Source organism: Cryptomeria japonica, chromosome 7 (assembly GCF_030272615.1).
Source record: "Cryptomeria japonica chromosome 7, Sugi_1.0, whole genome shotgun sequence".
In the NCBI taxonomy this organism is placed as follows: Eukaryota; Viridiplantae; Streptophyta; class Pinopsida; order Cupressales; family Cupressaceae; genus Cryptomeria; species Cryptomeria japonica.
In genome coordinates this window covers 815,251,157-815,267,077 of record NC_081411.1, presented here as the reverse complement: position 1 = coordinate 815,267,077, position 15,921 = coordinate 815,251,157, and the positions used below count along the sequence as shown (strand labels likewise).

General features: G+C 34.3%; 1 protein-coding gene and 1 pseudogene across 1 annotated transcript; both read left to right on the top strand.

Annotated features, from left to right (window-relative positions):
• Window positions 1-4,614: 4,614 nt before the first annotated feature.
• LOC131068416 (short-chain dehydrogenase reductase 2a) lies at window positions 4,615-6,358 on the top strand. Its single transcript, XM_058003634.2, has 2 exons — window positions 4,615-5,053; window positions 5,412-6,358. Exons 1-2 carry the CDS (start codon window positions 4,860-4,862, stop codon window positions 6,217-6,219), a joined length of 1,002 nt encoding a protein of 333 aa, XP_057859617.1. The 5' UTR covers window positions 4,615-4,859; the 3' UTR covers window positions 6,220-6,358.
• Window positions 6,359-8,727: 2,369 nt separating this feature from the next.
• Window positions 8,728-9,562, top strand: LOC131067862 (short-chain dehydrogenase reductase 2a-like; annotated as a pseudogene).
• Window positions 9,563-15,921: the final 6,359 nt, after the last annotated feature.

Below are 15,921 nucleotides of genomic sequence, written 5' to 3'. Positions count from 1 at the left end.
CACTAGAGGAAAAATTTGAATTTTGAATTTTGAATTTGGGGAACAAAGTTTGCAAAAAATTGAATAATGCACAAATGATGATTACAATTTGAACTTTGTTGAAAGCATAAATGACACAATTTCCAAAATAATTTTTATGAAAACAAATTGAAATTTCAAAATTAGGGCCAATGGGATACCACTTAACTTTAAAATTAAAATTGACAAAATTTTTAAAATCAGGGTAGATTAATACAATTAACCACTTAATTTTAAATTTTTTCTTGAAAGTTGTGATGTTGAATTTGTGAAGTATTTTTTATTTTAGAGGGATCCAAATTCGACAAAATAAACAAATTTTCTGGATTCAAGCAATTAAATACAGTCATAACAATCTCCCAAAATTTCGAGAAAAAAGCCAAGGACTGTGTTGAAGTTGCACATGGTCCTCCCAACTTTTTCATAAATTTTCAGGGATGAAAGCTACAATGATTTGAGAGCTAACCCCAAAAAATTGATTGATATTACAATCTCTAGATAGACGAAATTAAGGTTTGAATGTCGAAATAGGACCCTATTAAGGTTTTGAAAAAGATAAGAAATTGAATTGCAATTTTGAAAAAGGTCAAACGTAATGGACAAGACCACCTTAAATAATATTTAGAAAACTAAAATTGGTTGAAATTAATTGAAATTTACACAAAATCCAATTAAATTTGAAAATTAGGGTTTTAGGACCTAACCACTGAATTTTAAAATTTTGAATTTTGGGAAAAGGAGGGAAATTGAAAATTTGAATTAATGGAAGAAGACAAGTTTGAAAATAGTCCTAAATCTGAAAACTAAATGTAAATTGAATTTTTTCACAAGTGGAAGTTGATTTTTGAAAATTAGGGTTTTGACAATTAACCACTTAATTGATTTGCAAATTGAACAAGACAAAGAAGAAATTGGATTTAATGCAATTTTTAGATATAAAACAATAGATGGAAATTTTTCCAAAACACAAGTTCAATTCCAATTTTAACAACTAGGGTTTTGAATGAATTGACGATTAAGTTTTGCAAGAAAATTAAACTTGTAAATGAAAAATACGCAATAATGTGAAATGTCAAGCATGTAAGACATCGGGTTCACCAAAATGTAATGGTGAAAAAGGGGTGATGAGGAGATCAAGTGGAAAGCTTTACCCTCCTCAAGAAAGGAGTGAAAGTTTCATAAAGGATCCTCTTCAACCTCTCACACACATTACATTGAATGAGGGGGTTGAATTCACTAGATCCAATATATGGAAAGAGATTGAATACTAAGTGAATTGACAATGAATTTGAAAAGTAAAGTAACCCCTCTTTTAGAATGGACAAGTCGAATTAAGCAATTTGAGACTAAGTGTAAAGATGGTAAATAAATGATTATAACTTGAGATAGAAATGTGAGATGAAGTTGTGCACCTGGAATTAGTAGTAAAATATCGAGACGAAGCTCACCTGTAAATTTGAGCGCAAGTTGTCGAGACCGAGTTGAAAGTGTACTTGGTCCTCCGAAAATCCGCGCGCTGAAAAGAGTTTTTCCATCTTTGAGAATGAAGCCTAAATATGCAAATATAGCTGCGCACCTGCAACCTACACACAAAAAAGAGAGGAAATATTGTTGGGATTGGGGGTTTTCCTTTAGGTCAAACCCCAGTTTTGGAATTAACCAAATGATGAAAATACTTGCAAGTAAATGAAAGTAAATGAATGAAGTAGAATTCACCTCAAGAGAGGATACAATTGAAATGTTGATAGAGTTATTTGAAAGGATATGTGAACTTGAATGCTTTGAATGTTGATAGGGATCACCTCTTCAATGGTTGAATCCTTGATTTGAATGCAACACCTAGCCTTGAAAGGAGACTTGAGATGCTCAATACTTGAAAGGATGCTCAAATTCTTGAATGCAATTTCACTTAGGATCACAATTTCCACTTGTTGAACTTATGTATGCCTTATTGAATTATTGAACTTATTGAACTCATGCGAATAGGAGGGGAAAATGCTCCTTATATACTTGCCAATTAGGGTTATTTGATTGATTTTTCATCTTAGGACGACATAGAAAACCTTTTCCCGCTTCTCAATTGACAAGCCCAATGTAGGATTTAAGTGGAGGGGGCCCAAAATAGGGCAAGGACATGGGCACCATGCCCCTGTCCTACCCTAATTTAGGACAGAAAGAAGGAACAGGCAGTGTAGGATGCGACGAAATGCATGTTTCGAGAGGTGCAAGCATGTCTCGAGTCTCCAGTCAGGCTTAGGGATTCATTTCGCCAATGTGAAGACCCAAATGTAGTCGAAAATTGCAGGGTTGCAATTTTATGACACTACATAAAAATAAACTCCACCATACGTTTCACTCAACAATGGGTAAAATTAAACATGAATATGAATAAGACAATGAATCATACCTACCCCATTTGGTATGAGTTAGATATGCTACTCAAGTGTGCCTGAAGGGTCATCTCTTAGCTTTAGGGTATCCAATATTGCTTCATGATCGACACCACTAACCATCCATAGTTCTTTTGTCCTTGTTTTGACATGATGCTTCACTAACTTAATATTTATTTCTATAACAAGGTGTGAATACATGATAATGGTTTTGTTTTTCTCATAGTTTTCAAATGTAGGTATGCCAATTTTTCTAATCATATATGTTTGCAACCAAGTTCCAACAACAACAAATAAACCTGTAGGATAGATGAACCCATCATCATCTATCATTGGTTATGTTTTCCCTATACACATCATGCCAACCTATAGTCCAATCTCTCTACATTCCCCTTGGCGGTGCAACAACTGCATAAACATGTCCTGGCTATAGAAGATTTGAAAGATGGTCATAGTTAAGTCAAATTTCCATGCCATCATGTAAAGAGGATATTGTTTGAGATAAATGTGTTAGATGATATGAAATCCATGTATCTACCCACTCACTCGATTCACTACTTCATGATGTGTATGTTGTGTGGGTGACATTATGAATTGATAAGTCCCTTAACCTAGAGCTCTGTTCTTTATTGTGGCTATGTGCGTAAGATTATACCCTTGCTAAAGTGAGGGTTAAATGTAATATCATAAATCATTCCCTCCAATGATTTCACACTATGTTTAGCACCCATTTTGGCATATGTGATTGGTCACAAGTAAATGTGTTGATTTTGAGCTCCAGTTGGCAACATAGGTCACATCTTATGGTGCTTGGCCCTTTGATCTACCAAATAGGGAAAGAGTCTAGTGCCTTGTGCTAGTGTCCTCCCAATTCGGCCCCAAATTCGAATGTTCAAATGTTAGCCTCAAGCTCTTAATAGATATGACCTAGTTATCAACCTTTCCCAAGTAATTATTTATGAAAAGGTATTAGTTACATATAAAAGCAATTCCCTTTCTCAATTACAACTCTCCTAACAAGGGATAAAAATCAATCTTACTCTCAAGCACAATTACATCAAGCTAAGAAGTTTGAGGATACAATAAAAAACGCTATCATTTGCAATCAAGTAATTTATCTTGTTATTATTTATCATGAACATGTACCAACATCTCATAGGACTTCATGAGAGCAAGTCAACATCACCTTACTTGGGATTCAAGTAAGGCTTTTACACTTAAGTTAAATAACAATTGACTTATGCATTTTTCACCACCATGAACTTTAACAATAAAAAATGACTCATACATTTCTCACCACTCAAGCTTCTACAATGAAAATTTTCTAACTTAAAAAAATAGAATATAAACTAAATACACATAACTTTTTGGACAAGTTATTTTTTATAGAATAAGTTCTCTTATAATTTTTTATTATATAAAAAAGGATAATAATGCACTATTAAGAAAGAGTAGGTGGTACAAACACATCGTCAAGATCTAAATGGGACCAAGTCCAAGCAAAATTTTCAACAAGTTTTACTTTTTAACCAATAAAATAAAATTGTAAATAAACTAATATTTGCAACAAATGTCGAGGCATACGAGGAACAATCCAGAGTGGACTAATAACTCAATTGACTCAAAAACTTAAACTTAAAAGCAAGTAATAATACGAAGCCAAGTCATGGTAGATTTTAAAAATCAGAACTTTTGACTTGACCAACATGCACGGAGGATGATCTGCACAGGGCCACTTCCTCCAGGAAGCTTCATATCTCTCATAATAGACCTGTTCATCCTCTGTCTCAATGGAAGTTAGTGCCCAACTGCTACTAACTTTATCTATTTAATTCTCCAAACGCTACCATGCTTTGTCACCACTGTGTCTTCATCATTAAGTCTTCTTTATCAAACTATGTTTTGGACCAACAAGATTACGCGGATACACAACTTCCTTTGCCCGATTCACTTGACCACTTCATGGCAAAAAAGTTGTCAGACTAGAATTCCAAAGATTCTCTGCCGACTTTTATTCAGAGTCCCGAATAAATCAATGTATGAAAACCAGGGGGGACTTTATGGGGCAGTGGGTTTTAGTAATATACTATTATAACTACCTTAGAAACATCCAATGGATTTCTAATGGCTTTTGCCCACCATGACCCAGAGATATGCTCTATATATATATGTATATGGGTTCCTAGCAAGTATATTGTGGAGTGTGCATGATTTGGCTTTTGAATTCATCCAAGAAACTTTTGCCGAATCTTGCAGTGAGGTACACCTGGTGTAGGTGCTCTCATCTGATCATCTCCACTTTAGTGTGAGATCCGTATATTTGGATCTGTACTATATTGTTCTGTTCTGTTGCAGATCAATAATTTACCAGATTCGGCTACTTTGTTGGGCTCATACAGAGAGAGTCTGTCTCAGCTATTTGGGTGTTTCTTTACAGATCTTTTTACTATCATGTCAGTGCAGGTTGCTGCAGAGAGGAATGGGAATTGGAATGCCCAATCCATACTTTCCAATATTGTTGCAGAGGGCAGCAAAAACTGTCATGCAGTGATGCCCAATATCAATCCTGACATTAATAACAATGGTTATTTGAAGGTCCCCATGGTTCCAGAGGGCAATGGGAGCTACCATCCATCTCTTAGAAGGTAAGAAATGGATGCTATCAGATTTCTATAATCTATGCTATAATTTTTATCTTTTTATTTCTGGAGTAGATTGTGTATGAAATTTTTATCATCAACATTTCAAATCACATTCTGTGATTCATCGTCAGGATGAAAAGAGTTCTAAAGAGATGTAAGATACTGATGATGAATCATGGAGTTTGATTTGAAACATTGATGAGAAAAAACTCAAACACAATTTAATTCAGGAATAACAAGTTAAAAAAAATGAATTGCTTTCATTTTCCTTTTGGGCATATGCATAATTTCAGTATGCTTACGCCATATTGAATCTACCCATATTTATCAATTAACTCATGGTTTGTGATAATGGTTGCAGGTTAGAGGGGAAAGTGGCCATAATCACAGGAGGAGCAAGAGGAATTGGGGAAGCAACTGTTAGACTATTTGCAAAACATGGTGCAAATGTTGTAGTAGCAGACATTGAAGATGATGCAGGGAAGATGGTGGCTGAGTCTCTGTCTCCTGCAGTGACATACATGCATTGTGATGTAAGCAATGAAAAAGATGTTGCCCATGTTGTAAACATGACAGTCTCGAAATATGGGAGGTTAGATATCATGTTTAACAATGCAGGAATCCTTGGAGAGCAGACGAAAAGGAAGAGTATAATGGATTTTGATGCAGAGGAGTTTGACAATGTGATGGGTGTGAATGTGAAGGGAGTTTGTCTTGGCATGAAACATGCTGCTAGAATAATGGTTCCTAGAAGAAGTGGATGCATTATTTCTACAGCAAGTGTTGCAGGTGTCCAAGGGGGGCTTGGGCCTCATACTTACACAGCATCCAAGCATGCCATTGTTGGTCTCACCAAAAATGCTGCCTGTGAGTTGGGAAAGTATGGGATTAGAGTCAATTCCATATCTCCTTTTGGGGTAGCAACTTCTATGTTGATAAATGCATGGAGAAAATATGATGGAGACATGTATGATGATGTCAATGACCAAGAGCAGGGAATTGAAGAGTTTGTAAGGAGTCTTGCAAATTTGAAGGGCCATACTCTGAGAGCCACAGACATAGCTGAGGCAGCTCTGTATCTAGTTAGTGATGAAGCCAAGTATGTCAGTGGCCACAATTTGGTGGTTGATGGAGGTATTACCAGCATAAATAACTGTGTTGGCTTGTAAAATAATTTTTTATAGAATTTTAGGTGGTATTCTGATCTAATGTAACTATTGTTATTCTAACCAATGTCCAGATTTATACATTGGATTATTTTGAAATATAATTCATTTCAACAGTCAAAGATTAATAGAAAAGAAGGGATGCCGGTATTGACATGTTCTGATGGTTAAGTTGTGGTGTTGTGTGACTTCACCAGGTCATAGCTCTGGGTCAAAAGTGTTTACTCCTCTTTTAAAAAAGAAAAGAAAAGAAAAGAACGGATGAAATCATAGTGTTACCAATCACAAATTGGTGGTGGTTGATGCAAGTATAATCAGACAAACAATGCATTTGTTTGTAAAATAGATTTCTCAAGAATTTTAGATAGTATTTTTGTTTGATATGATTATTGCTATTTTAAACAGTTCATGGTCTAGCACTTTGTGTTATTTTAAAACATAATCCAATTCAACAGTCAAAAAAACATAATCCAGTTCAACAGTCAAAGATCAATATAAAAAGAGCGATGAAGTCAATTATGTTAGTAGTCACAATTTGATGGTTAATGCAGATATTAAATAATTGTAACTACTGCTATTCTAAACAATGCCATGATCTATACATTGAATTATTTGATAATATAATCCAGTTCAATAGTCAAATGTTAATTTTGATCAATAAAAATAAAATATATATTTACTATTTATTAATATAATTAAGATGTCAAATTACTATTGACTATTAAATTACCTTTATCCCCACATGAAAAACCATTCCATTACTATCTCTACTGAATATAAAGGAAACTATATATTTATGATTATAATAAACTAAAAATCATAAAATATAAGGTTAGTGGACTGTAAAATATAAGCAGCTTACAGTAGAATAAAGGAATGTTGCATAAAGAAGAAAGCTATCATCATTTCAAATGGTACAATCTAAAAAGAGAGATTTGTTAGGCCGTTCTATCATGCAAAGAAAAATAATGAAGGAATCATAAAGGACGGTACTTGTGAACGCAAAATCTTTGATCTTTTTCTAAACAACATAGAAATAATCAAATTCGAGAATGAATTATTATTTTTTTTTCCTGCAAATCTAGATGGAACTGCTGAATGTTGAAGAATCAACTGATTGTTCTAAATAAACAGCATTTAACGAAAAGTCATAGAAAAAAACGATTAAAAAGTTCCGGGAATCTTGTCACTTACTCTTTGGTCTAAGATGATGAAGGAATAGTCAAGACGTAGCTATTTCTTTTGCATAATTGATGAACAAAAATACGTGAATACGCTTAAAACAGTTAGCGCACAGGCCGGCCTACTCGTCGTAGGATTAATGGATCACCTTTCACCTTTATTTCATTGCACTGCTTGAAAAGCAAACTTTGTGTTCCCTGTTTTATTCTATCTCTGAACTGCTTTGTTTTCTCAAAATGCTCTGTTTTACTTCATAAATCTTGTTTGATTCATCAATGTTATTACGTAAAACTGTTATTACAAATTTGTTGCTTACAGTAAAGAAAGACTTCCTGTTAGTACATATTATGTTATATGGACTGTGAAAAACTCATGCCAATTAATTCTCAAGATATTTTAGTATTTGCATCTTTTCATAATCTATGTGAAAGAAGTATAAAATATGTAACGAAAGGTTATACATTTTCATGATAATGTTGTGTATATAACATGATAGGTTGGGTGAAGGAAGAATGGTGTTGTGTGAATCAAGTTTATGTCCAATATCTCTTTTTTAAGCTTGATTTTTCAGATTGATTATGCCTAGATTTTCTGAGTCTCTCATAATTTTTTTAGACAATGGCTTCATGAGAATATCAGTGTACTGATCTTTTGATCTACACAATTTCAAGCATATTTCACCATTGTTGATCAATTCTTGATGAAGTGATATCTTGTATCAATGTGTTTACTTTCTTATATGAAAAGCATGATTCTTAGACAATGCTATAACTGAGTTGTTATTCAAAAATATTTTTTCACTTCCTCCTTATCATTCTTCAAATCTAATAACATTCTTCTAATCCATGCCAATTAGCTTATTGTTAACGTGACTACTACATATTTTACTTTTACTAATGAAAGAGTCACTATGGATTGCTTCTTGGCTGCCCATGAAACTAAACAAATGTAACCAAACATGCTCTTTCTATCATCAATACTTCCCCATCACTTGAAATCATTTGGTGGCTTTGTGAACCTTAAAATTATATTTACTCCATATGGCTAGAAGGTAAGAAATGAATTGTAGGTGTAATTTTTTTATTGTGAGAGTAGCTTTTAGATTAGATGTAGATGCTCTTTTAATGACGTTTTGGATCATACACAGTGATCTATCATCAGAAAGAGGAAAGTCATCAGAAAAACATATACAGCTAATCCAGAAGCTATTCTCGAAAAATAAATTGCTTTTGCTTTCATTTTAGGCATATGCATAATTAAATTTTATTTATTTGTCAGTATGCTTGGTCCATATTGAAGATTAATCTACCCATATTTATCAGTCAACTCATGGTACATGATATTTGTTGTAGACTAGAGGGCAAAGTGACTATAATCACAGGAGGAGCAAGAGGAATCGCGGAGGCAACTGTTAGACTATTTGCAAAACATGGTGCAAATGTTATAATAGCAGACATTGAAGACGATGCAGGGAAGCTGGTGTCTGAGTCTCTGTTCCCTGCAGTGACATACATGCATTGTGATGTAAGCAATGAAAAAGATGTTGCCCATGTTGTAAACACGACAGTCTCCAAATATGGGAGGTTAGATATCATGTTTAACAATACAGGATTCCTTGGAGAGCAGGCTAAAAGGAAGAGTATAATGGATTTTGATGCAGAGGAGTTTCACAATGTAATGGGTGTGAATGTGAAGGGGGTTTGTCTTGGCATGAAACATGCTGCCAGAATAATGGTTCCTAGAAGAAGTGGGTGCATTATTTCTACAGCAAGTGTTGCAGGTGTCCAAGGGGGGCTTGGGCCTCACGCTTACACAACATCCAAGCATGCCATTGTTGGTCTCACCAAAAATGCTGCCTGTGAGCTGCGAAAGTATGGGATTAGAGTCAATTCCATATCTCCTTTTGGGGTAGCAACTTCTGTGTTGATAAATGCATGGAGAAAATATGGAGGAGACATTTATGATGATGTCAATGACCAAGAGCAGGGAATTGAAGAGTTTGTAAGGAGTTGCAAATTTGAAGGCCCATACTCTGAGAGCCACAGACATAGCTGAAGCAGCTCTGTATCTAGTTAGTGATGAAGCCAAGTATGTTAGTGGCCACAATTTGGTGGTTGATGGAGGTATTACCAGCATAAATAACTGTGTTGGCCTGTTTATATAGGTGGTATTCTGATTTAATGTAACTATTGTTATTCTAACCAATGTCATGATCTATACATTGGATTATTTTGAATATAATTCATTTCAACAGTCAAAGATTAATAGAAAAGAAAGGATGTCGGTATTGGCATGTTTTGATGGTTAAGTTGTGGTGTTATTCTTGATATCAAGGCTGGGATACTATTGTTGAATGTTTAAACAGAGATGAGGTCCCCCATTTGTGACCTCACCAGCTCATAGGTCCAGATAAAAAAATGTTTACTCCTCTTTAAAAAAATAGAAAAGAAAAGAAAGGATAAAATTAATAGTGTTACCAATCACAAATTGATGGTTGATGGAAGTATTATCAGATCAAATAACTGCATTTGTTTGTAAACTAAATTTTTCAAGAATTTTAGATAGTATTTTAGTTTGATATAACTATTGCTATTCTAAACAATGTCATGATCTAGCATTTTGTGTTATTTTAAAACATAATCCAATTCAATAGTCAAAGGTTAATATAAACAGAGCGACAATTTGGTGGTTGATGGAGGTATTAATAGAGTAAATAATTGCGTTGCTTGTAAACTCGTTTTTTCAAGAATTTTATGTACTATTCCTATCTAATGTATCAATTGTTATTCTAAACAGTGTCAGAGTCTTATGTTACTTTTAAATATGATCCAGTTCAACAGTCAAAGGTTAATATCAAAGGTGTCAAGAAGTCAATTATGTTAGCAGCCACAATTTGGTGGTGGATGTATTATCATTAGTCAAAGATTAATTTTGGTCAATAAAAATATAATACATATTTTTCATTTATTATTATAAATATGATGTCAAATTACTATTGACTATTGACTATTGAAACACATAATATTTAAATAAAAGACTAAATTTTTTTATGCAAAAACTTTTGTCCTCACATAATTTTTTTTTCTAAACTTTATATTTATAATTAATTAAAAATCATAATATAAGGTCAGTGGACTGTAAAATATAAGCAGGTTACAGTAGACTAAAGAAATGTTGCATAAAGGAGAAAATAGTAATAAAAAATGATTTGAAAACTATCAAATGGTTACAATCTAAAAAAAGATTTTGTTAGGCCGTTCTATCATGCAAAGAAAAATAATCAAATTCGAGAATGATTTATTATTTCTTTTTTCCTGCAAATCTAGATGGAACTGCTGAAGGTTGAAGAATCAACTGATTAGTCTAAATAAACAGCATTTCACGTCATAGAAAAAAATGATTAAAAAGTTCCGGGAATCTTGTCACCTACTCTTTGGTATAAAATGATGAAGGAATAGTCAAGACGTAGCTTCTTCTTTTGCATGATTGATTAACAAAAATATGTGAATACGCTTAAAACAGTTAACGCACAGGCCAGCCTACTGATCGTAGGATTAATGGACCACCTTTCGCCTTTATTTCAATGCACTGCTAGAGAAGCAAACTTTTTGTTCCCTCTTTTATTCGAAGTTTCTGATTATTGGAATGGAAAGTGCAGACAATAGAGAGTTTTCGCTCTAAATTTGAGCATCTCGATCAAGGATTCCAGTGTAGTGGATAGAGATCTGTGCGACACACTATAGTATTGTACTGACTAAAACAAAAAATATTTAGACTATACTTTGACGATTGGAAAACTACGAAATTAGAAATGTAGCCACAAATGTTAGATAATTGAAATAAGCAGAAATAAGATAAAAATATAAGAAAACTTCCATGCGGTTGATTATTTCACAAAAGGAAGAGGAAAAATGTTTGGGATTGTTTGGAAACTTGCCTTAGTCAGGTCTCTATTTTGGTGTCTCCACCTTCACAATGACTAGATAGATAGACAGATCAAAAGACAAATAGGCAGATAATTGATTTGATAGTCAAGGGATGAGATGAATCTCATAATGCTAAAAAAGAAAAGACAAGTAGACATATATTATTAGCAAGGGTTGAAGAAGCCAGGGGTTGGTGCTCTAAACATTGTAATCAAATTCTCATTCTGAAGCTAGATTGGAGCAGTAGACTCCAACAACTTTGCTCACCGAGGTTTTTCCCATCTTGGGTTTTCCTCGTACATACCGGTGTCATGTGATGTGCCTTTGTGTGATTGCATTGTGATCTTTTGCTTTATCTCACTGATAGGTTTACTTAGTGTTTGAATTGCTAACTAGTACTCACTCTTAGGATTAAAAGGTTAAGAGTTTTTGGATACCACTGATTCACCCCCCTCTCAGTGGTACATTGTGTTCAACATAGTGATCTACCGGTTAGCAGATTTTCAAACTTAACTTTCAACCACCGGAAGCAAATACTTAAAACTAAAATGCAGAAACATGTAACAAACAACCACAAGATCATAACACCGGTATTTTTACATGGAAACCCAAATGGGAAAAACCACAGTGGGATTTGAACCCACAATATTATTCTACTATGGCCAATAGCAAAACAATATTACAAAATGGGAATACACAGACATTTAGGCACACTGCCTAGAGCTCACTGCTCAATTACAATAACTTGGAAGGCTACAACCCTCAGGGAAGCCTCACTGACTTACAAAGTTGTTACAGTAATGAATTACAATGTATGAACTCAGAAATAACATCTACTATGCTTGGATGAGTTCCGATTAAGTGCAAAAATATTGACTGAAACACCTTCTCTGTTCTACTCTGTTCTTCCCGATACACTATTTCAGTCAGCTATTGGATCAAGAATGTGCATGTGAAACTGTGCCAAAATGGATTCTTGATCATCTGTCGCTCGCATACAATCACATCATTCACCAAAAAGATCGCCCATACCAGACCTATATACTGACAACCACAAAATAGGTCATTTACCATGTTGGTTTTAAGATGTAACGTGTAGTCACATGTCGTCTTGACCGGATCCAAAAAGATAAATGTGGATCACCAAAACAACAACAAAATGATGTGTCTAAGTCGACCCAATCAACAAGAACATGATTCAATGTACTGCAATCACCGAAAAGCTTCCGGACCCAAAAATGTTCTGTTCTTCTTGAAATACTGGTTAACACGTACTTTCCGTTAAGATGAATTACGACCACTAGATCGGATCTCTATGAAGAGTTGACATCAATGACAACCCTAAATGAATAATCATCCATCGGAAACCACCAAACATCACCAGAGACCATCATATGAGTGTCAATTGCCAATATTCTCTATCACTAGGGGTAATGGAGATAATAGTGATTGAAAAGGAAAATCACAATCTAACAAGTTGTGTTATGCTAGGTGATCAAAGATTAGTAGGGCCAACCCCATTGTGAAGGAAATTCACTACCGAATGAGGCGCTCAGTGGAAGCAAATTCATTATTGAAGAGGGTCACTATTGATAGAGATAAATAGATCCAAATTCAAATAGACATTAGTTAGGACCAACCCTACTATTGAGGAAATACACTACAAGCATAAGGTAGGACCTACCTTGCTATGGAGGAGAACCTCTACATACATGATAGATTTTGATAAGCACCATAGAGGGAAAAAATAGAAATCACTACAAGTGACAAGTAGACACTCACCATAACAAGAAAGAAATAGACATGCATCGCTATGAGTAAAAAATAGACATGCACCATTATAGGTGAAAAATAGGCATCTACCACTATATGTGGATGGATAGACAAGGTGCATGTAAGAATGCACACGTGAGAAGAATATGTATTCTCCCCCTTAAAATATTAGCATATTTACTATGTTGATATTTTAAGGAAAAGAAGAAGAGAAGGAATAACAGAGTGAATCTTCAAGAAGAATGTACACCTCCCAAAACAAGTTGTAACTTGCCCCTAGCGTATAGGTGAGGAAAACTATGTTGGAGAATATTTTGTTGCTACTATAGAGAAAATATGATTGCATGCAATATTGTATCACCACAAATGGTAATGAGTAGACAAAAAAAGATACAATTTCCACATAGTGAGGAGAAAAGACAATAGAAATGAAGAGTAAAAAATCCATGAGAGAAAGCTTATCAAGTAAAGAGAACAAGATAGAGGCGAACCTCAATATCACTTGTCATGCGAAGAAGAAGAAACATGTATATTGATAGATGAAAGATTGATGACACTGAAATTAAGAAGTTGTATTTAATCCCTCAAGGACTTACATTCACTAATGGAATGACTAATCACTTGAAGATATGCATCAAAATAAATGTTACGCTTTATCATTTTTATGGAACTTCTTATGTTTAGGAGGGGGAAGAGTAATTAAGTGGGCTTTGAGAAGCCTCAACAGAATATACTCTTGCTCCTGGATAAAGAATGAGAGGTAGGATGAAGTCCTCTCTCTTGTGAAAAAGTTTGATTGTTCACAAGAAGAATAGACATAGAGAAATCACAAAATGGAGGGGATGAAGATAGAGGAGAGGGATTGTAACCTAAAACCAATGTAAAAGAGTTGATTTGAGCTCCAATAGGATCTTAATTTGTTGCTCCATGTGCCCAAAACCATTTCCTTTGTATGTATGGTTAGAAAGAATAATGAATCTAGGACTATAGCATGATTACAACTCCCGAAAAGGCGGAGGATCACCATTAATGGTTTAGTTAATAGTAATTATTCTCACAGTATGTGTGAATGATATTTTTGGAATGCTATGGTGGATAGGGTTGAATTTATATTCTCTAATAAAGGAGTTCATTAAATCCAAGGAATACCAATCATCACTAATATATGCTTCTAATTGAGAAGAAAATGGATTTGAAGAATTCTTTTAAGAAGAAGCATTGTTCTTAGGAGGAATAGAATCAATAAAATCATCCTTGAAAGAAGTATTAGTGGATGATTATAATGATTGGGAGATATAGAAGGAATTTTTGAACACACTACATGAGTGAGAAAAGGGGGGGGCGGGGTGGGTGAGGTTGGGCGGGTTGAATTAGTCTAGACCTCAAACTAATTTTCTTCCGATCTATTAAACTTCAAACCACAATTAACTTATTACTGTAATTCTGTAATTATGAAACATGAGGAGAAAATCACAACAATCACATGAACAATAGATGTACATGAAAAATCCTAAATAAGGAAAAATTACAATGAGAATCACACTCACCTTATGAATAATAGATTATAATGTTTAGGCTTAAGGCCAAGGAACTCAATACCCTTAAATGGACTTGCAAGACTAAGGTGATTAACCTTAGGGAAAGACACAAAGAGTTGCTCAAACTACCAAAAGAAACAAATCTTCTTCTAGTAGGTGTAGAGGATCAATAAATTGAAATGAACAAGATCTCCTGATCAAGAAATTATCCTTGAACCATTGTATCAAGTGACCAATATCATGGCAAACACATCTAACATCAAACCTTGTCTCAAGGATCTTCACAAACTATCTTTCACACTTCTGCTACACCAAATCTTCTAGCACATCATTCACATCTACTTCACATCAATTCACACACATCCCATGCTTAATTCATTCATTCAAACTTATATATATACAAGATTATTAATTGCATAAACCAAATTAACTTGAACATTTCACAAACCAAATAAACATGTCCTCCAAGCCACAACATTCAAGACTACATATTAGAGAACCACCGAACACTCCTTAGACCAATTTTGATAGACATGCTAGTGTTAGAAACAACGATGACTAACAATACCATTTAAACAACATAGGACCTATAAACTTTGTAGTACAATATACACACATCATAAACATTATATATGAAACCAAACTTCATAATCTTCACATACTGAAGGAATGCAAATAATTCTTCCAATATGACCTTAAAAACTCTTTCCTATATAAATATTGTTTCCTACATATTAATACTTCCACTACACCAACTTTCCAAAAACTTCCCAAACTTTCTCAATATCACTACTAGAACACACAACAACATTAGAACTTTCACTTCCGAACCATCTACAACATCCACACTATGCACAATGACATCAATGACAACACCATATAGGTTGGCATCAATGAAAACACAATCAAACATAACTCAAGTTTCCAACACTCTCTCCCTTTGTCATTGATGGCATTACCTATACCACCAACAACGAATAACACTAAAATCACAACCGATCTCTCTCCCCCTTTGACATCAAAGAAAAAGGGTGCAACAACTATTGAAATCTCTCTCTCCCAATTTCTAATCAAACTCTAATATCTACAACACACACTATTCTTCGTGAGAGAAGCTACCACATCAATCGAGGAGAAAAAGATGAACTTTAGAACTCCCTCTGGATAGATGCACCACTTAAATGCATCTAGTTTGAAGGAGGGGAAATAACCCCCAACTTCTACTAGAGATAATCAAGGGTATCCTTCACCAAAGCCTTAGTAAAGATATCTACAATTTGTTTCTT